Source organism: Orycteropus afer, unplaced genomic scaffold (genome assembly GCF_000298275.1).
Source record: "Orycteropus afer afer isolate SDZICR_OR568_19922 unplaced genomic scaffold, OryAfe1.0 scaffold00197, whole genome shotgun sequence".
Classification (NCBI taxonomy): domain Eukaryota; kingdom Metazoa; phylum Chordata; class Mammalia; order Tubulidentata; family Orycteropodidae; genus Orycteropus; species Orycteropus afer.
The window spans coordinates 514047-534310 of NW_006921784.1; the positions used below are offsets into that span (position 1 = coordinate 514047).

The 20264-nt window shown below is 47.7% G+C and overlaps 1 protein-coding gene across 1 annotated transcript in view; it reads left to right on the top strand.

Annotated features, from left to right (window-relative positions):
* MYO18B (myosin XVIIIB) overlaps positions 1 to 20264 on the top strand; it is a 368096-nt gene that overhangs the window by 15794 nt on the left and 332038 nt on the right. The window contains exons 6-9 of the mRNA XM_007947984.1: positions 3341 to 3568; positions 5997 to 6139; positions 7966 to 8066; positions 9133 to 9196. Coding sequence (XP_007946175.1) covers positions 3341 to 3568; positions 5997 to 6139; positions 7966 to 8066; positions 9133 to 9196 — 536 coding nt within the window. The remainder of the gene's footprint in view (positions 1 to 3340; positions 3569 to 5996; positions 6140 to 7965; positions 8067 to 9132; positions 9197 to 20264) is intronic.

The window sequence follows — 20264 nt, forward strand, 5'->3', positions numbered from 1 at the left end:
GAGCCTCCCAGGAAGTGAGGTGACACCTCTGGCCCCTTAGAACTCTGAGGTCGGGCATTTTACAGGCCTGAGACACACTGGGTCTGCGTTGTCTATCACGGATTGAAGCCTGACCTGCTTCAGATGTGAGCACGGGTGTCTGAAAGCACAGGCGTTTGACATGCCCTGTCGGGTGCAGTCTGAGCCATGTGAACCCCCTAAGCCCATTCATAGCCCTAGGATGGGGTGATGGCCATGCTGGGCTGCATCCATGCTTCCTTCAAGTCGTCTGGCCTCCTACACCCAAGGCCTTTGCAGCCCTTGTCCTCTGCCTGAGTCACGGCCGGTTCCCCAAATGGCCACCAGGTGGGAGCACAGACCCATCTATGAGGCTGGGACTGGGGCCACCTTGAATTGAAGATGGGCTGGGTGGGGCTGGGGGCAGGGCTGGGGGCCTCTCTCCCTGTGGGGACTTAGCCTAGTGCGCGTCTGGGAGCTGCTTGTGTACCTGGGGGTGTGCAGGTCCACACAAGGTGTAGGTGCGTATGGTTGCATGTGCAGGAGCCTCTGATTTGTTGGGTGTGTGTGCTGTGGACACACCTGTCTGCATGTGTGCAAGGGCACGTGTGCACAAATGTACCTATAGTCACACATAGGGGACCAGTCCTCAGAATTCTTCCTTCTTTCCTCCAGGCAGTTGACTCCAAGGGCGTCAGGGAATACGGTGGCTTGTCCTTTGCTGTTTCTTTTTTCTGGATTGGGAGTGGCTCCAGTGCCCTGAACCCAGGACCTCATCCCTGGTGGATGCCCTAGGACTGTATCCAGCCCATACGGGGCCTGCCCCTTCTTTGCCAGCTTTAAGGTCCCATGCTTTGTATCAGCATAGGGCCTGGGGATGGGAAGGCCAGCGGTGGCTGGGAGGACCCCTGAAGTCCAGGCTGGAGGTCAGGGTGTGGAAGGGCACCACACTGGAGCTGTGCCCCTGGTTCTGCCAAGGCCCTGAAGGAGGGACAGATGGGGCCTAGCTGAGGCAGTGGGAGGGGTCACCCACTTGGCATCCTTGGACTTTGGGCTTCTTCCTCCTGCTGCCATCCATCCCCCTGCCCCCCCTCCAGCACCCTTTGGCTCATCTCACTGTCTTCTCTGGCCTCTTCCTTTCCCTCTAAGATTTTGGTCAAGGGCACCAGTACCCTCCATGCCGCCAAACCCATTGGTCAATTCTCTCATCTTGTCTTACTTGACCCTCAGCTGCATTTGACTGGCCCATCACTCCCTCCTCCTAGAGACACTCCCTTCCTCAGATCCAGGATTCCACTCTCCTGCTTTTCCTTCTGTCTCCTCGCTGCTCCTTTTCAGCTTCCTTCTCTGCCCCATGTCTCCCTGACCTCTCCACGTCAGGGTGCCCCTGTCCCCACACTTCTCTTCTTCGCTTTCAACACCCACCTCCTTGGTGATCTCATTCAGGCTCCTGGCTTTAAAATGACTAGCATTCACTCTAATTTAATTATTGCTTTTGTTTATCATCTGTCTCTTCCCACAAGAGAACTAGTTCCACAGGGGCCAGCATTTTAGGAAAGTCAGGTTTATTGAAGTATAATTTATGTATGACAAGATTGTCTCTTTTCAGTGTATGGTTTGTACGTTTTTGACAAACATGTACAGTTACATAACCAATACCACAATCAAAATACAGAGCAGTTCTCCCATCCTACAAAGTTCTTCCAGGCCCTTTTGTAGTCATCTCTACCCCAACATTACCCTTGGCAACCACAGACATGTTTTCTGTCCCTTAGTTTTGCCTTTTTTCAAAAGGGCTTGGTAATGGAACTGTACAGTATGTAACAGAGTTAACTGTTATGTTAACATGCTCAGCTTCCAATCAAAAGGTTGGAGGTTCAAGTCCATGCAGAGTGCCGTGGAAGAAAGGCCTGGCAATCTACTTCTGAAAACCCAGCCACTGAAAACCCTACTGAGCACAGGTCTGCTGTGGCACATGTGGGGTAGCCATGAGCTGGAATTGATTTCGCAACTGGTAACTGTGTGTGATTGGCTTCTCCACTTACCATACTACAGCAGAGATTTATCGGTTTCGTTGCTAATCTGTCAGTGGTCTGTGTGCCTTTATTTCTTTGGACGGATGCAGGAGTTTGTTTATTTGTTCATAAGGTGACCAACCATCCCACTTTTCCCAGCACAGAGGGGTTTCCTGGGGTGAGGGACTTCCAGTGCAAGGACCAAGATGGGTGGTTATCCTTGTTCACTCACTAAGGACAGTTGAGTTGTTGCTAGTTTTTAGTAATTTTGAAAAAAGCTGCTACAAGTAAGCATATACAAAGAGCTCTGGTGGAATAGTGGGTAAGGCACTTGGCAGCTAACCAGGAGGTCGGTGGTTCAAACCCACCAACTGCCCCGTGGAAGGAAGATGAGGCAATCTACTTCTGTAAAGATTTCCAGTCTCGGAAACCCAATGGGGGTTACTATGATTCGGAATCAACTCGATGGCAGTGGGTTTTTGGTTTTAACCAAGCATGTCTAGGGTTATTATTTTTTTGTGTGTGAATGTACATTTTCATTTCTTTGGATAAATGCTTCAGAGTAGGATTGCTGAATGATGATAACATTGAATGATAAGCATACATCTAACTACAAGAAACTGCAGAGTCATTTTCCAGAAGGATTTATTCTTTATCATTCCCACCAGCAATGTATGAAAGTTTCCTTTGCTCCACATCCTTGTCAGCACTTGGTATTAACCAGTAAAAAATTTAATTCTTTTTAGCCATTCTAATATCTGGTCACTGGCAAGGATTTCCTCTATCTGTTCTGTTAAGTTTTGTGCCTCCAGTGCCAAAGACAGTGTCTGCTACATAGCAGACACTCCATAAAATTTTTTATTAAGTGAAGTATGAATGAGTGAATGAATGGATGAATAAATGACGAGGAAGGAACTTTGGGTACCATCTAAGTCTGCTGTGGCAGATACACGACACACATGCCCCCATCTGCCATGCCTAATCCCTATTTACATGGCAGACATCACTAATCAATTCTGCTGCTTTATCCAGTGGCCTCACTTGCACTGCTTTGAGTAGTGAGTGAGATGAGTCCCACAGGCCAATGTAGCTCCAGTTCAAGTCTCTCACCTCCCAAAGAGGAGATCTAGGCCCAGAGATGGGTGGTGGGCTTCCCAAGAAAGCTCAGTGAGTCCGTGGCAGAGCTAGACTCCCAGGCTGGGGCTCTTGCTGATAAAATGCTGAGGCTTCTCCAGTGATACTGGGATGGGAGCCGGGGGCATGGATCTGGACCTGAGCCCTAGGATGGGGCACGGTCTCAGAGTGCTCCCTGGGTGCCAGCTGGGTAGGAGGGCTGAAACCTTGGGTCTTCCTGCAGGTGCCCAGGGGCCGCTGGGACGGCCTGCCTGCCCACATCAGCTCCCTGGCCCAGCGGGCATACTGGGCACTGCTGAGTCAGCGGAGAGACCAGGGCATTGTAGCCCTGGGCCGGAGTGGTGCTGGGAAGACCACCTGCTGTGAACAGGTCCTGGAGCACCTGGTGGGGCTGGCAGGCAGTGTGGACAACACGGTCTCAGGTACAGTGGTCTCCAGTGGCAACCTAGCAGGGCTGAGAGCGGGGCGGGGGCTGCTGGGCTGTCCCTCCTTTCATCCCTGCAGCTTGTGTTTACTGAGCACACATGTGCAGACCCTGTGCTTGCTGCCGGACGAGGGCCCTAGTCCTTTGGGCACTTTTGCCTTAGAAATGGGCACTCATCCCATCCTCTGGACAGTCATCAGACATTGAAGTGATTAGAGCCAGACACTTGACTGCCATCTGTTGGGAAATTATGCTGAGAAATATGCAAATCTGTGTTAATGTGACGTGGATGCGGCTCCATCAGAGCTGATGTGCTCGTGCAGTGCACAACCTGGTGAACTGTACAGAGGACCCAATAAACAAAGGCAGGGGGGCAGGGCTTCTGCTCATGGGATGACCCACCCGCACATATGTGCTAACCTCCGATCCTCTTCAAAAAGTGCTCACTGCGCTGGTTAGGGCTGAGGCAGAGACACAGAGGAGGGACCTGGAAGGGCTTCCCTGAGGAAGTGACATTTGAGCTGGGCCTGAACAGAAGAGGGCTAATTAATAATAATGGTAATGATTGTGGCGAAAACTTTCGAACCGTTAGATGCCTGACCCAATGCCAAGTATATTAACCTATTGATTATTTACAGCCATCCCTGGGTGGTGCCAGGGGTTAAGCACTTGGCTACTAATGGAAAAATTCCTGCTTTGAATCCATCCCGAGGTGCCTCAGAAGGAAGGCCTGGCAATCTGTGTCCAAAATATCACAGCCACCGAAAACCCTGTGGAGCAGTTCTACTCTGTCTGACACACATGGAGTTGCTATGAGTCGGCGTCGACTAGATGGCACCTTCTTTTATTATGTAGAGCAGGCCTATAAGGTAGAATTATTGAAATTTTGCAGATGAGGACATTGAGAGTCAGAGAAGGTACTAGCTTGCCCAAAGCCACACAGTTAATAAACACTAGGGCTGAGATTCAAACCCAGGCAGTCTTTCCAGACCCTTAACCATAGGGCCAGTGTTTTGCAACCTTTGTTTTAGTATCAGTTCCCTTAGGAGCCTTGTTGTTGTTGTTGTTATGTGCTGTTGAGTCGGACCCGACTCATAGCAACCCCTCCTTGGGTTTCCGAGGCAGTATCACTATGGAAGTAGATTGCCCAACCTTCCTTCTGAGGAATGGCTGGTGGGTTTGAACTGCCAGCTTTCTGGTTAGCAGTCAAATGCCTTAGGCACGATACTACCAGAGCTTCTGCGTGAAATTTTAGTACCACAAATACACTGCATATCTGCTGATATAATATACATGTATTTGTGCTTTATATAGAGAAAAAGAGTAAACATCTTCTTCCCCCACCAAGAATCAGGTTCCCCCTTCATGGGGGCAATACACCCCCACTGAGAGTTGCATGACCAATTGCTTTTCTAATAATAATTAAAAAATAGTATTAACAGCAGCACATAGGGAACATTTTCTAAACACTTTACATCATTAAATCTTTAAATCCTCACGGCAACCACAGGAAGTAGGTACTATTGTTCCCGTGTTAGATATGGAGAATCTGAGACTTAGATATGGGATATTGGAGACACAGGGAGCTTAACTCATTTGCCCCAATCCGGGAACTAGCAAAAGGCAGATCCTATATTCAGACTCAGGAGGCTGACGCTTAACCACTGGACTGTGCTGCCTCTCTACTCATTCCATTGTTTCACTGAGCACCTACTGTATACCCGGCCTGTACCAGGAGTGGGAGGGGCTCCAACCCCTGCCTTCCCAGAACACAGTTCCGCTAGAAGAGGGTACATGAGTGTGGAAATCAGGATACACTGTATCCAGGTGCCTAGCATAGTGCCTCGCACATAGTAGGTGTTCAATAAATAGTTGTGGAGGGACTACAGGGCTTTGCAGTCCCACTGCTAGGACAGAAGCTCCCTGAGAGCAGATCTGAAAATATTAACACCCTGCCCTCCTCCTAAGGAGCTCTGGTGGTACAGGGTTTAAAGCACTTAGCTGCTAACAAAAAGTTGCCAGTTCAAGCCCAGTAGTTATTCCATGGGAGCAAGATGTAGCAATCTGCTTCTGTAAAGATTTACAGCCTTAGAAACCCTATGGGGGCAGTTCTACTCTGTCCTATATGGTCACTATGAGTTGGAATCAACTCAATGACAGTGGGTGGGTGGGAGGCCTTCTCTTGGGCTCCACCAGGCCTGAGAGGCCCCTAGGGCACCCCTGCCACCCCTACCCACACGTCAGTGTATGTGTATGGTGAAGAACTCAGTTGTGGAGGTGGCAGGGAGCCCATGGGGGCTGGGCCAGGATGGGACTTGGCCTGGGGATGGGAACCTGTGGGGAAGGTGGTCCTGGGAGAGGGGTGTGTGTGTAGTGGGGTGGCAGCGCCTGGGCCATTGGTGATGCACCCTCCCATGCCCCCACAGTGGGAAAGATCCATGCCATGTTCACCGTGCTCCGAGCTTTCGGCTCCGTGTCCACGGGTCACAGCCGCAGCGCCACCCGGTTCTCTATGGTGATGTCTCTGGACTTCAATGCTACAGGCCGCGTCACAGCTGCTCACCTCCAGGTGAGTCCCTTGGGTGAGGCAGGGTCCTCAGGGTGACAGTGTCCCCAGCTCCACGCAGCACAGCCCACACCTCCAGTTGGGGCTTGGGAATGTGTCTAGGTTGTCACTGTGACCAGCTCCTAATCACCTCGCTCAGTGTCCTGGAACATCCCCTCCAGTCCATGCCTCGGAATATCGTGGGGATGAAATATTCATGAGTAAATATATAATTCAGCCGCTCATTAGATGGTTGTTAAAAGTCCACACTGAAATTAAACAGACGTGCCCCAGCCTTATGCGGCCGTCTGTGTGTGACAAACACATGGCCTATTTGTTCTTATCTCCAAAATCACCCACACCCTCCCCTTTCCCCCTCAAACATTCTGTTTGAACAGAAAATAGGATTAGGTTATTAGAAGGGCTGTTTGTATGTGGAGCTGAGATAATTTCCAGACTCACAGCATGTTCCTTGTGCCAAATAAGTCCTTTTTCAGTCCTGGCCCTGAAATCCTACCATTAACTACCTTTTGGGTCAAGGTACTAAAGGACTCTCTTAAAAAAGAATGTTTGAGCGTGCCCCATTTAAGTACGGACTGCCAAAAGAATGACCAATTCAGTCTTAGAAGAAATACAGACAGATTGTTACTTAGAAGCAAACACAGTAAGACTTCAACTTGCTTGCTTTGGATGTATCATCAGGACAGACCGATTGCTAGAGATGGACGTCCTGTTTGGTAAAAAAGGTCAGTAAAAGTTAGGGGACCACGTGGTGAGATGGATTGACACAGTGGCTGCGACAATGAACCCAAACCAACCAACCATCATGCAGATGGCTCAGGACCGGGCAACACTTCATTCTGTTCCACACAGGGTCGCCATGTTGTCGCTGTGTTGTTGCTGTGGAGTCGGCTCCAACTCATAGCGACCCTGTGTACAGCAGAACGGAACACTGCACCAGCCTCACAGTCCTTGCTATGCATGAGCCCATCGTTGCAGCCACTGTGTCAATCCATCTCGTTGAGGGTCTCCCCCTTTTTAGCTGACCCTCCACCTTACCTTCACCAGGGAATGGTCCCTTCTGACCACATGACCAAAGTAGGTGAGATGAGGTCTGGCTATTCTCACTTCCAAGGAGCATCCCGGCTATACTTCCTCCAGGACAGATCTGTTAGTTCTCCCGGCAGTCCATGGTACTCTCAGAGTTCTTTGCCAACAGCACAACTCAAAAGCATCAACTCTTCCTCAGTCTTCCTTGTTCACTGTCCAGCTTTCACATGCATATGAGGTGATTGAAAACACCATGGCTTGGGTTAGTCACACCTTAGTCTTCGAGCAGATGTCTTTGCTCTTCAGCACTTGAAAGAGGTCTTTTGCAGCAGATTTGCCCAGTGCAATACATCATCTGATTTCTTGACTGCTGCTTCCATTCGTGTTGACTGTGGAACCAACTGATATGAAATCTTTGCTTTTCGTTTTCATGAGTCAATACCAACTCATGGCAACTAACAACAGCAACACCTTTTGATACTTTAATTGAAGATTGCCGTGAGTCAGGTCTGAATTGAGGGCCACTAACTATAATAACACATTTTGATACTTTAATTGGTATGAGTCTATTGCTTTAGTTCATTTTCCTAGTTGGACTCAGAATGAATGAAACAAAGGATTGAGCAGTTTTGATATGGAAGATACCAGCAAAGGTTTAGACCTGCAATTTTTTCTCAAAGGGTGGGTCAGGCTAGGGCGCCCTAATGGGGCCTACTGCGTACCTGGTCACAAGGCCTGGGGCAGATGCACCCAAAGATGCATCCAACTGTTGGCCCAGCACCCTCCTTCTCCCTCCACAGACTATGCTTTTGGAAAAGAGTCGTGTGGCACGGCAGCCAGACGGGGAAGGCAACTTCGAAGTTTTCTCCCAAATGCTGGCTGGGTTGGACATGGATCTCAGGTGAGTGCTGGGTGGGCAGGGATCACTGAGGGCAGGAAGCTGAGGGCCCCTTCACAAGGTGCAGGCTGAGCTTCTGCCCAGAGCTGAGAAGTTATGAATGTGGCCCCTGGATTCCAGCTGCCTGAGTGCAAACAGCTAATGTACTAACCAAGCTGATAACCTAAAAGTTGGAGGATCAAGGCCACCCAGTCTCAGAAGAAAGGCCTGGAGATCGGCTTCCAGGAAAGATTATAGACAAGAAAACCCTACAGAGCACAGTTCTACTCTGAAAGCCATGGGGTCACCATGAATCAGAATGAACTTGACGGCAACTAACAACAACGACATTGGTTGGTGTTGTTATGAGCCATGTTGGCACTTAGTATACAGCAGGGGCTTGGTTATGTTGGCTGGTGGGCAAGACTACACATACCTGACTACTCCTTGACTCTCCCTTTTTTTTTTTTTTAATTTTTTTATTGTGATTTGGATGCAATTTTACAAAGCAGGGTTGTTGGCGCTCCACAGTTCATACACATTTCGTTTCGTGGCCCTGATTACAATCCCAACAATAAACAACTATCCCCTCTCCTCCCTGTGACCACCCCTTCCCTGTGTCCTTCTTATCTATGCATTCCTGTCTGTCCAACTTTCCCCTGCTCCAATGCTGCTTTCCTGATCTCACATAGTTGATTGTTCTAAGGAGTGCAGCTCCTGGAGTAGGTGGTTGCATCTCCCTGGGTTGGGCGTTCTGTTTGTAGGCCTTTCTACTATTTGGCTGAGAGCTAATCCACAGAAGCGAGTCCAGTTCCAGGCCCAAAGGATAGGCCAGAGCCATAATCTCCGGGTTCCACAAGTCTCTATCCAACCAGTGATTCTGGGCCATGACTCTTTCTTCTGCTGAGGGATGAATGAGGAATACTCAGGAGGAGGGAACCGTCCCAGGCAGATCCATGAAGTCAGGGCTTCTGGAGGCACTGGGACCACCTTGACGTCAAGGGGAGCCCCACACCCTGGTGACCATTTGCCCTGCCTAGACACTGGTGTGGGCATGCCCCCTTACTCCCAGTTGATTCTCTGCTTCCAGGACGGAGCTCTACCTACACCAAATGGCGGACAGCAATTCCTTTGGGATGGGCGTGTGGTCCAAGGTAAGGAAGCATCCTTCCACACTGTGTCCTCTGGGCCAGGATGGGGTCGGGGTCCTCGGTGAAGTCTGTCTCCTTTGCCACTGACTGGAGTGTGCAGTTGGTAAGGGCTGGTCATGTCAGGGAAGCAGGGGATGCCTTTGTACGACCTTGGGCTTGTACGAGAACAATGAACCAGGAGCTGGTATCAATGTAAGTTAAGGCAGAGACTTCAGGAAGCGGACTGTCTGCATTCAAACCCCAGCTCTTTCACTTATTAGCTATGTGAACTCAGGCGTGGAACTGAACCTCTCTGAACTTCTGTGTCTTCTCTGGTAAAACAAAGATAGTAGCAGTATTTTACCTTGTGGGTTGTTGTGAGGATTACATGAGATGACGTTCATAAGGTGCTTAGTCCAGAGCTTGGCCTGGATCAGTCAATAGAGTTCTGATAGGAAATACTGTTGGTGATCAGTGTGGGTGGGTACAATGACATTAGTGTGGGCTGTGAGGGAGCCCTTGGAAGAGGAGTGTTCAGTTGCTTGAAAAAGCAAATGGCTCCCTTGTTTGTTTATTATTTTATCATTTGTTTATATTTTAACAACAGTTTTCTGAGCTCCTCCCTTCTCATTACCACCACCACCGGGGCAGGCCTGTGCTAATGCTGGGATTATGGCCCTCATCCATGAATTTTCACTCTAACAGGAGCAATTGTTACTGTTGTTGTTATGTGCCATCAAGTCAATTCTGACTCATAGAGACCCTATGAGACAGAACTGCCCCATAGGATCCCCTATACTGTAATCTTTACAGGAACAAATTACCAGGGAATTTGCAGCGGGAGCTCTGGTGGCACTGTGATTAAGACATTGGGCTGCTAACCAAAAGGTCTGTGGTTTGAACCTACTAGCTGCTCCATAAGAGGAAGATGAGGCAACCTACTTGGAAACCATAGAGGGGTGGCTATGAGTTGGAATTGACTTGATGGTTGTTTTTTTTTTATCATTCAGAGTGGCTGGTGGGTTTGACACTTTAGGTTAGCAGTCAAGTGCTTAACAACTGTGCCACCAGGAATAAAAATTAATGCAATAATGTGGGATAAGAATATACTAAAGGTTGCACAAGATGCTGTGGGAGCCAAAGGAGTGTGAGAGAGCTACTTGACCTCAGTTGCAGAAGATTTCTCAGCAGAAGGAACATTTGAGCTGGGTTTTGAGGGATTAGTAGGAGTTCATCAGGCAGAAGATGGTGATGGGTCACTACCACTCCAATGCCTCTTTCCAAAGCTACATGTCCTGGCAACAAAAGGTGCTGGGACACTTTGATATCTTTATGCAAAAGCAGTGAACTTCAATCTATACCTCACATCATATACAAAAAATTAACTCAAAATGGATTTTAGACTTAAACGTGAAACTTAAAACCATAACGTTTCCAGAAAAAGAAAAAAAAAAAAAAGATGAAAATCCCAGGGTAACCTGGGAAAGGCAAAGATTTCTTAAATATGGCACCATATCCATAAGAGAACAGATTGATGAATTGGATTTCATCAAAATTAAGAATATTTGCTCTTTGAAAGATACTGTTAAGATGAAAAGACAAGCCACAGACTGGGAGAAACAATTTACAAATTACACATCTGATAAAAGATTCATGTCCAGAATGTATAATTAATTTTCAAAAGTCATAAATAAAACAACCTGATAAAAAGATGAGCATAAGATTTCAACATACATTTCACTAAAGAGATTATAATGGATAACAGATGAAACTATGTTCAACATCATTAGTTATTAAAAAAATGAAACTTAGAACTACGATTAGATACCAAACACAATCACTAGAAAGGCTCCATTTAAAAAGATTGATTTTATCAAGTGCTGGTGAGAATTTGGAGCAACTGGAATGCTCATACACTGTGGGTGGGTATGCGAAATAGTACAATCATTTTGGAAAACATTTCAGTAGTTTCTCTAAAAAGTTAAAGGTACACTTTCCACATGACATGCCAGTTTACTCTAGGAGTACACACTCAGGAAAATGAACATGTGTGTCCAGTTGAAAACTTTTATACGAAAGTTCAATAGCAGTTTTTTTTGTAGTAGCCCAAACCTGGAAACTACTCAAATGTTTATCAACAGGTGAATGGATTAATACATTGTGTTCTAGTCATACAATGGAATATTACTGAACAATCAAAATGTTTGATGTGTCCAGAATATGGGTAATTCTCAGAATAATTATGTTGTGTGAAATATCCCAGATGAAAGAGAGTACATACTGTTTGATTCCATTCATGTGAAATGCTAGAAAATGCAAACTAATCTATAGGGACAGAAAATAGGTCAGTGATTGCCTGGGGCTGGGGTGGGGCGGAGGGAGACACAGAGAGACGTGGAGAGAGACAGTAGAGGGAACTTTTAGGGGTGATGCAGATAGTCTTTATCGTGGTAATGGCTTCATAGCTATATTTGCCAAAACTTAACAAATTGTACATCTTAAAGATGAACAGTTTATTTATTTTACTGTGATTTGGGTGAACGTTTATAGAGCAAATTGGTTTTCTGTTCAACAATCTACCCATATTCATTTTGTTTGTGACATTGGTTGTAATCCCCTTAATGTAACAGCACTCTTCCCACTTTCTCCCTCTGTTTACTGTTTCCATTGGTCCTTCTTTCCTATTGCTTACTGCCTTCTGAGGTTTATTCCTGGGCAAATGACGCCCTTTGGATCTCCTCTGGTTGATTATTCTAAGGAGTGTGTTTCTGCCTATTGTTTGACTGAAAATTGAGCCATAGGGTGAGTTCTGGTCCAGGTTTGGAGGGTGTCTAAGGGCCTTGGCCTTGGGGGTTCCACCGGTCTCTACCAGACCAGTAAGTCTGGTCTTTTTTGTGATTTTGAGTATTGTTTCACTTTCTTGTCCCACTCTATCCAGGACCTCCTATTGTGATCCCTTTCAGAGCAGTAGCTGTGATAGCCAGACACCATCTAGTTCTTCCCATCTCAAGGTTGTGGACGCTGGAATTTGAGTGGACCATTAGTCCTTTAGACTAATTTCCTTCTGTCGTTGATTTTCTTCACTCTTCTTTGCACTAGATGAGGAGAGACCAATAGTTGCACCGTACATGGCTGCTCGCAAACTTTTAAGACCTCAGTCGATACTCACTAAAGTAGGATGTAGAACATTGTCTTTATGGACTATGTTATGCCAACTGACCTCAATGTCCCCCGAGATTATAGTCCTGGGCCCCCAAGCCCAGTGACTCACGTTCTCAAGGTGTTTGGTTATGGCTAAGAAGTTTTCATAACTTTACCCCTTGTGTACTCACCATCCTCACTGCCATCGAGTTGACGCTGACTCATAGTGACCCTGTAGGACAGAATAGACTGCCCTTTAGGGCTTCCAAGGCTGTAAATCTTTTCGGAAGCAGACTGCCTCATCTGTGTCCTGTGGAGCAGCTGGTGAGTTCGAACAGCCGACCTTTGGGTTCACAGTCAAATGCTTTAACCACTGGACCACTAGAGCTCCTTGTGTACTACTTTATTCATGGATAATCTGTACCACATATAAACACATATGTAGAGACATCCTCTGTCAAACCTGCATGTATTCATGGGTGTAGTTCCATTTGCATCCCCACACCTGTTCAGCTTGCATGTTTATCTACGTATCCACTCATACGTAGGTGGTTGTTATTACTGTATGGCGGGATTGTGCATGGACTAGTTATTTACCTCTGTTCCCTTGAACTCTTGCCCTCCTCCCAGTGTCATCCTTTGTGTGGATCATTTTGTGCTGACCCCTCCCCCTTGTTGCCTTTCCCTTCAACCAAGTTAATACATGTCTACCCTCTAGTTAATGATTTACCCTCTCTTCCCCTCCCACCCCTGGTAACCTTCAAAGAATGTATTTTTTTTTCCTGTGTGTAAACCTTTTCTTGACTTTTTGCAGTAGTGCTTGTTTCTTAGTTATACTTCAATAAAGATGTCACACACACACACATACATACACACACAAATTGGTTGTTCCCATCCATAGAGTTTCTGCTTCAGCAGGTCTGGGGTTTGGCCTGAGAATTTGCAGTTTTTCACAAGTCCCCAGGCGATGCTGATGCCACTGATCCAGGGACCACACGTTGAGATCCACTGTTGTTGTTCCAACTCATGGAGACCCTCTGTGAAGCAGAATGAGACACTGTCTTGTCGTGCAGCAGGAACCACTGCCCGGTCTGCACCATCCTCACCAATCCTGCCATGTCTGAGCCCGCTGTTGCAGCCACCGTGTCCGTCCGTCTCACTGGAGGTCCTCTCTCTTGCTGAACCTCTACCGTACCCAGCATGATGTCATTCCCCAGGGACTGGTCCTTCCTGATAACATGGCAAAAGAACATGAGACAAAGTCTTGTCATCCTCACTTCTAAGGAGCATTCTGGAGATACTTCATCCGAGATCGATTTGTCTGTTTTTCTGGCAGACCGTGGTATATTTAATATTCTTTGGTAACATCATAACTCAAAGGCATCTAATCTTCAGTCTTCCTTCTTCATTGTCTAGCTTTCGGGTGCATGTGACAATTGAACATACCATGTCTTGGGTCAGATGCACCTTTTCTTGTAGTAGGGTCTGTTTCTACAGTGGGTGAGGAGGTCAGGTGGTGCTAATGCTGGTAGCTTCCTGACTCCTCCTGCATTTGGAATCTGCAATTTGCTTTTCTTTCTTACCATTTCTCTCCATGATTGGGGTCTAGACCTCAGTCTTGGAGGCCAACCATCATTTACTGTTGAGTCAATTCTGACTCATGACGATGCCATGTGAGTCAGAGTAGAACTGTACTCCATCTGGTTTTCAACGGCTGACTTCTCAGAAGTAGATCACCAGGCCTTTCTTCTGAGGTATCTTTGGGTGGACTTGAACCACCAACCTTTCCATTAGCAGGTGAGTGCATTAACCGTTTGCACCACTCAGTTGTTCCAGCATTGGGTTTTCTCATTTGTTTAATGAGTTTGAGGGCTGTGTGACCATCTGAATCAGCAAGAGCGCCTTTGTTTGTTTTCCTCTTGTTTCTGAGGAGGAAAGGGCCTGAGCTCTTGGAGTTTTTCTCAGCCCGGACCTGTTTGTTAACAGTCTGCATAAAGGAATCTGTCACCGTGTGAATTGTGTCAAGGATGTGTTTGAAGTGGTTTTCTTTCTTTTTCTGTGTTTCTGTGGGGTGTTTTGTAGACCAGTTGATTTGCAGGAACGAGTGGGGTGTTCCTTTGTTCTCTCTCTGCTAGCCAGCTGGTACCAAGAGATTCCTTTCTCGTTTCTCCAACCACAAAAACAAACTCTGAGAATGCCGTGGTCTTTGTTACAAGCCTGGGCTAGTTACCTGGGGTTGAGCTCTCATTAAGCACACCTCTTGCTGCCATCAAGTTGATTCCAACGACTTGGGGGTCATAGCGACTCCCACTGGGTCTCCAAGGCTGTCTGCACATGAATTCTTCTTCAGTCTTCCTTTTTAGTTGTCTAGCTTTGGTATGCATGTGAGGCAATTCCATACCTCATCTTATGGAAGCAGCCTGATTCATCTCTTCCATGGAGCAGCTGGTGGGTTCGAACCACCTACCTTTGGGTTAGCAGCCGAATGCCTTAACTGCTACACAACCAGAGCTCCTTTAAGCGCACCTAGTGACCAGAAAATGCCCCCATGGGAATGGGTGCTGCTCCGTATAAGCCCCCCAAAATTGTTAGGTTTAGCAAATAAAAATATCATGTGCCCAGTTAAATTGAATATCAGATAAACAGCAAATCATTTCTAGTATAAATATCCCAAATGGGGAGTCCCTGGATAGTACAAATGGGTCAACATGTTTGCTGTTAACCTAAAGGTTGGTGGTGGGATCTTGGAAGAAAGGCCTGGCAATCTACTTCCAAAAAATCAGCCACTGAAAACTCTATGGAGCACCGTCCTCCTCTGACGCACATGAGGTTGCCATGAATCAGAACTGATATGATAGCTACCGGTTATGTTCCAAATAGTGCATGGTAGGGTCAGTATCAGAAGCTGCCTGGAGGAGGTGGTAGAGCTTGTCCTGGAATGAGAGTGAAGGTAGGTTCAGTGAAGCCGTATTCCTACTGCTTTGGGTAGTTGATGCAAAGGCAAAAGGCAGAAAAAGAGCAAATAGTGCCAGGAAGGGGTGGAGGCAAATCAGGGAAGACTGCCTGGAGGAGGTGACAAGGACCTGGTCCTGGAGTGAGCACAAAGTTAAACAAGTGCGGTGAGGCCAGGATTCCTACTACCCTGAATAGCTGATGTAAAGGCAAAAGGTGGAAAAATAGCAAACAGTACGGTATGGCTGGAGAGCACAAGGTGGGCATGGGGAGAGGACATTTTAACAGTGACAAGGTCTGACACCCTGGGGGTTGTGGTGGCCTGGCTCTGGACTGCTGCCTGGCTGCTGGTTCTGTTCACAGCCCACACACTGCACCATTTTGCCACTTGCCACAATTCAGCTTTTAAATGGAACTTGCTTGCAATCTGCTGGGGCACCAAGACATGTTTGAAATCACAAAGCTTTCATTTTATTTTCTTCTTCTCTATAATTTATTTTTATGCAACCTAGCCTGATTTTTTTTTTTTTTTGAAAGAAAGTACCCAAGAGCAGTGGTAATAATAACAACAATAATCTCTGCCTCTCAGCAATTTGCTCTGGCTGCCACATTCCGGGTGCTGGCCTGAGGCACATGTATTTTTTATGATCTGGTTGTGGACTGCGGAAGGATGGTCTCTAAAGCCAAGGTGGGGATTGTTTGCTCATGCCAGGGGCTCTGCAGGGCCTTCCTTTTTTTTTTTTTTTTGCTGAACCTCCACTTTGTGATTTGGGCGAAGGTTTACAGAGCAAATTCACTTTCCATACAGTGGTTCACTTAACTTTGTCTTATGACATTGCCTGCAATTTCCCATAATGCAAAAGCTTTCTTCCCACTTCCTCCCCATAGTTACCTCTTCCCTGTGTCCTTCCCTCCATGCACTCCTGCCCCCTAAGCTGTCTCCCTGTGCATACATAGCCTTTCTATTCTCCCATGATTGTTCTCTCCAAGGAGTATATCTACCTAATGTAAATGTTCTGCTCATATGCCTGACTTTTGTTTGGCTGGCAGCCACACGAGTGGGTTCAATTCCAGACCTGAAGGGCAGCTAGGGGCCATGGTCTCAGGGTTTCCACCAGGCTCTATCAGACCAGCAAACCTGGTCCCTTTTTCTTTTTCTTTTTTATGATTTTGAGTTTTGCTTCACATTGTTCTCCCACTCTATCCAGGATCTCCTACATAGATTGCCCCTTTGAGTGGTTGACACTGGTAGCCGGGCACCATCCAGTTCTTCTGGTCTCATAGTCATATATGCTGAGGATTGCATGGTGTACCAGTTGCTTGAACTAATTATTTCTGTGCATCTTTGGCTTTCTTCATTCTTCTTTGCTCTGGACGAGAAGAGACCCATCGTTGCATCTAAATGGTTGCTTGCAAGCTTTTAAGATCCCAGTCACTTCTCAGGGCCTTTCTTTTATATAATCCTCCTAATAGCCCATGAGCTAGGAAAGCACCACACCTCTTTTTCAGGAGCCTCAGAAGGGTGAAGTCACTTGCTCAAGGGCACACAGCTTTCAAGTGGCAGAGGTAGGAATGGAACCCAGGCCAGCCTCATTCTAAGTGCTGCAGTCTTTTTATTCTGTCATCTTAATCCTAAACAGTGAGCGAAGACCATGTGCTCTGCGTTGGACCCACAGTGTGTGAATCTCCCTCCTTATAGTGGGGGCTGTTTGCCCTCAGGTCACCTAACCACATGCAGCCTCAGTTTCTCCCTCCCTAGAGTAGGCAGGGCAACACCCACTTCCTCAGGCTGCTCTGAGGGTTGGGGGCTCAGTGGGTCGTCTGGCACAAAGTGACTGCTTTTTCCCAACTGAGTGACCTTGAGCAAGTTCCTTAGCCTCTCCATGCCTCCCTTTCCTTCTCTGTCAATTGGAAAGATCTATGCTTGCAGTGTAGGGTGGTGGTGGCTCAGTGGTAGGATTCTTACCTTTCGTTGGGGAGACCCGGGTTCAATCCCCAGCCAATGCACTTCATGTGCAGCCACCACCCAATTGTCAGTGGAGGCTGGTACATTGCTATGACGCTGAACAGGTTTCAGTGGAGCTTCCAGACTAAGCCAGACTAGGAAGCGAGGCCTGGAGATCTGAAAACCAGCCAGTGAGAACCTATGGATCAGAACGATCCAATCAGCAGCTGAGCATGGGGTGGCACAGGATGTTCTAGTGCATGTGGCGTCTGTGGGAGTTGGGGCTGACTCGATGCCAGTGAACCCCAACACCACACCTGCCTCGTAGGGTAAAGCACCAAGCACACCATAAAACCAAAACCAAACCAAACCCACTGGCATCTAGTTGATTCCAACTCATAGCAACCCCCTTTGGGTTTCCAAGGCTAGAAATCTTTATGGAAGTAGATTGCCCCGTCTTCCTTGGTGGACTGGCTGGTGGGTGTGAAATGCCAACCTTCTGATTAGCAGTCAAATGCTTGCACCACTAGAGCTCCTTGTACATATTAGGAAAAAACCAAACTCCCTGCCATCGAGCCAATTCGGACTCTGAGTGACCCCCATAGGGTTTCTAAGGTGGTAAATCTTTATGGAAGTAGATGGCCCAGTTTTCCTTCCACAGAGTGGCTGGTGGGTTTGAACTTCCAACCTCCTGGTTAGCAGTCAAATGCTTTAGATGCTGCTCCATCAGAGCGCCTTACAGAGCTCCATAGTACAACATAATAGGTATTGAATTAATGCTTTCTCTGCTCCCCACTTAAGTGGACTTGTAGTACTCAGACATGAAGTGGATTGGTCAACACTGAGAGTGAGGCTGAAGCCCTTAGGGAGGGGCAGCTCCTGGCTCTGGACCCACACCTGGCCTGCCCTCCCTGAAGTCTGCATCGGATTGACCCACCTGTCCAGACACCAACACACCATTTGCAAATGACCCGAGTCAGTGTTCAGCTCTTTCCTCCCAGAGATGGTTTTGATCCAGGGACAGAGGGGTGGGAAGCCCTTGGCTGGCTTGTAAAGACACAGAGCTGTACCTGCCTGGCCCCTCAGGGCCTGCCTGAGACCTGCTTCCCCATTGGTGCTCATAACCAGGGGAGAGGAAGTCCCAGGTCTCAGTTCCTCCTCCCAAGGAGGCCTTCATTAGCCATGGGCTGGGTCAGCTGCAGACCAGGACTCCTGACTGCAAGAGAGCACCTCCAGCATCCGCAGAGTTCTGGACACCAAAACTTACCAAGCCCCTCCCCTTTTGCTATGTGCACAAAGGACATGGTGGCGGCATCTTCGGGCCTCCTCTAGTCTCAGGAGTGGGAAACAGCATCACCATCAACAGCCCAAGGCTATGAGGCCAGACATACTGCCACCCTCCAACCTTTTTACTAACTCTGACACCAGCCTTCCCTCCCACGGTACGGACACACGGAACTCACAGATAATACTCACAATTATGGGGGTTTATTCGGGAAGTAACAGGCTACAACTCAGGTTCAGGAATGTGCTCAGGACACAGTTCTTCAATCAGGTCACTCTTCCCCCTGCTATGCCTTCAGGCTCACCTCTCTGGCCCTTGGCCTCTTGGCCTGGCCTCTGCCCTGCTCAGGCAAGTGTTACAAAACCCTTTTAGCTCTGCTGATAGGTGCACCCCACTCTGCCAGCAAGCCTTCTGCCCAAGGGCACTCAGCTTTCTCAGTCTGTGGGCCAGAAAGCCTGCCTCTCTGTCTTATGCTTCTTGGCTCCACTGCCGCCATCTCTCAGCTGGCTGTCTCTGCCAGGGTGTCTCTGCCAAGAAGGCCCAGCACAGGGATCTCAGGTCCAAGAAAGTGCTCCACTCCAACTCCAGCTCCTCTCTCTTGATGGCAGAGGGATCCCCTCTTCTGCCTCTAGGAGGGCTCATTTTAAGCCTAGCACAATGACAAAACTAACCCATTCCAACATCAGTTTCATACACCTTATTTGCATGGTCACACCCAGTAATCTGGGAGCTCTGGTGGCATAGTGCCCAAGGCATTTGACTGCTAATCAGAAGGCTGGTGGTTCAAACCCACCAGCCACTCCTCGGAAGGAAGATTGGGCAATCTACTTCTATAGTGATACAGCCTCAGAAACCCAAGGAGGGTTCGCTATGAGTCAGATCTGACTTGATGGCAGTGAGTTTGGTTTTAGTTTTGGTTACCCAGTAATCTGTTGGGAGTCACAAAGACCATGGCTGGAAAAGCCTTACCAAGTAATTCACTGCACCACACTAGGAGATGCTACCTGCCTCCCAGGCCCATTTCAGCTGGTTCACTGGTAACATTGTGCCTCCAGGAAGCCTTGACCCTCCCAGTCTGATCCTTTGCCCCTCCCCAGAGTTTCCCCAGCTTGGGTGCCTTACACATTTTGATTATGAGCTCTCCCAGCAGCCCCACAAGGAGGGTACCATGTTATTTCCATTTTGCAGAAGCGGAAACTGAGGCTCAGTGCAAGGACAAGAGCTGTGGTTGGAGAGTGCAGAGTCCAGAGTCCCGTCCCGTCCCCTTTTGTCTGACTCCGGGTCTTTGGGCTTCCCACCGGCCTCTCTCTGCACCGTGGGAGTCTCCTGGGTGCTCTAAACTCAGCCCGATTTAATGTGGAGAGAACATTTTGGATTTTTTTTTTTCCCCTCACTAAATTACCTGCAGTCTTTGGTTGACCTTGAGACTTTGATTTAATCAGACAAACCTTGAGCAACTTTTCCTTCACTGCCCCCCCTTTTTTTTGGAAAAAAAATTGAGGTAAAACATAAAGTGATTGAAGTGCAGATATTTTAAATGTATAGTTCAATCATGTTTACATGCTTCAACATACCTGCAACCCCCCCAGATCAAGATCTAGAACATTCCCCACTCCCCCAAAAGCTCCCTTGTGCCCCTTTCAGGTAACACCATCCCCATCAGAGGTACCTATCCTGCCACCTCAGAGCCATGATCCTAACTTCTCTCTCTCTCTCTCTCTCTCCCCCCCCCCTTTTTATAGAGATTATATAATATAACTTATAGGAGC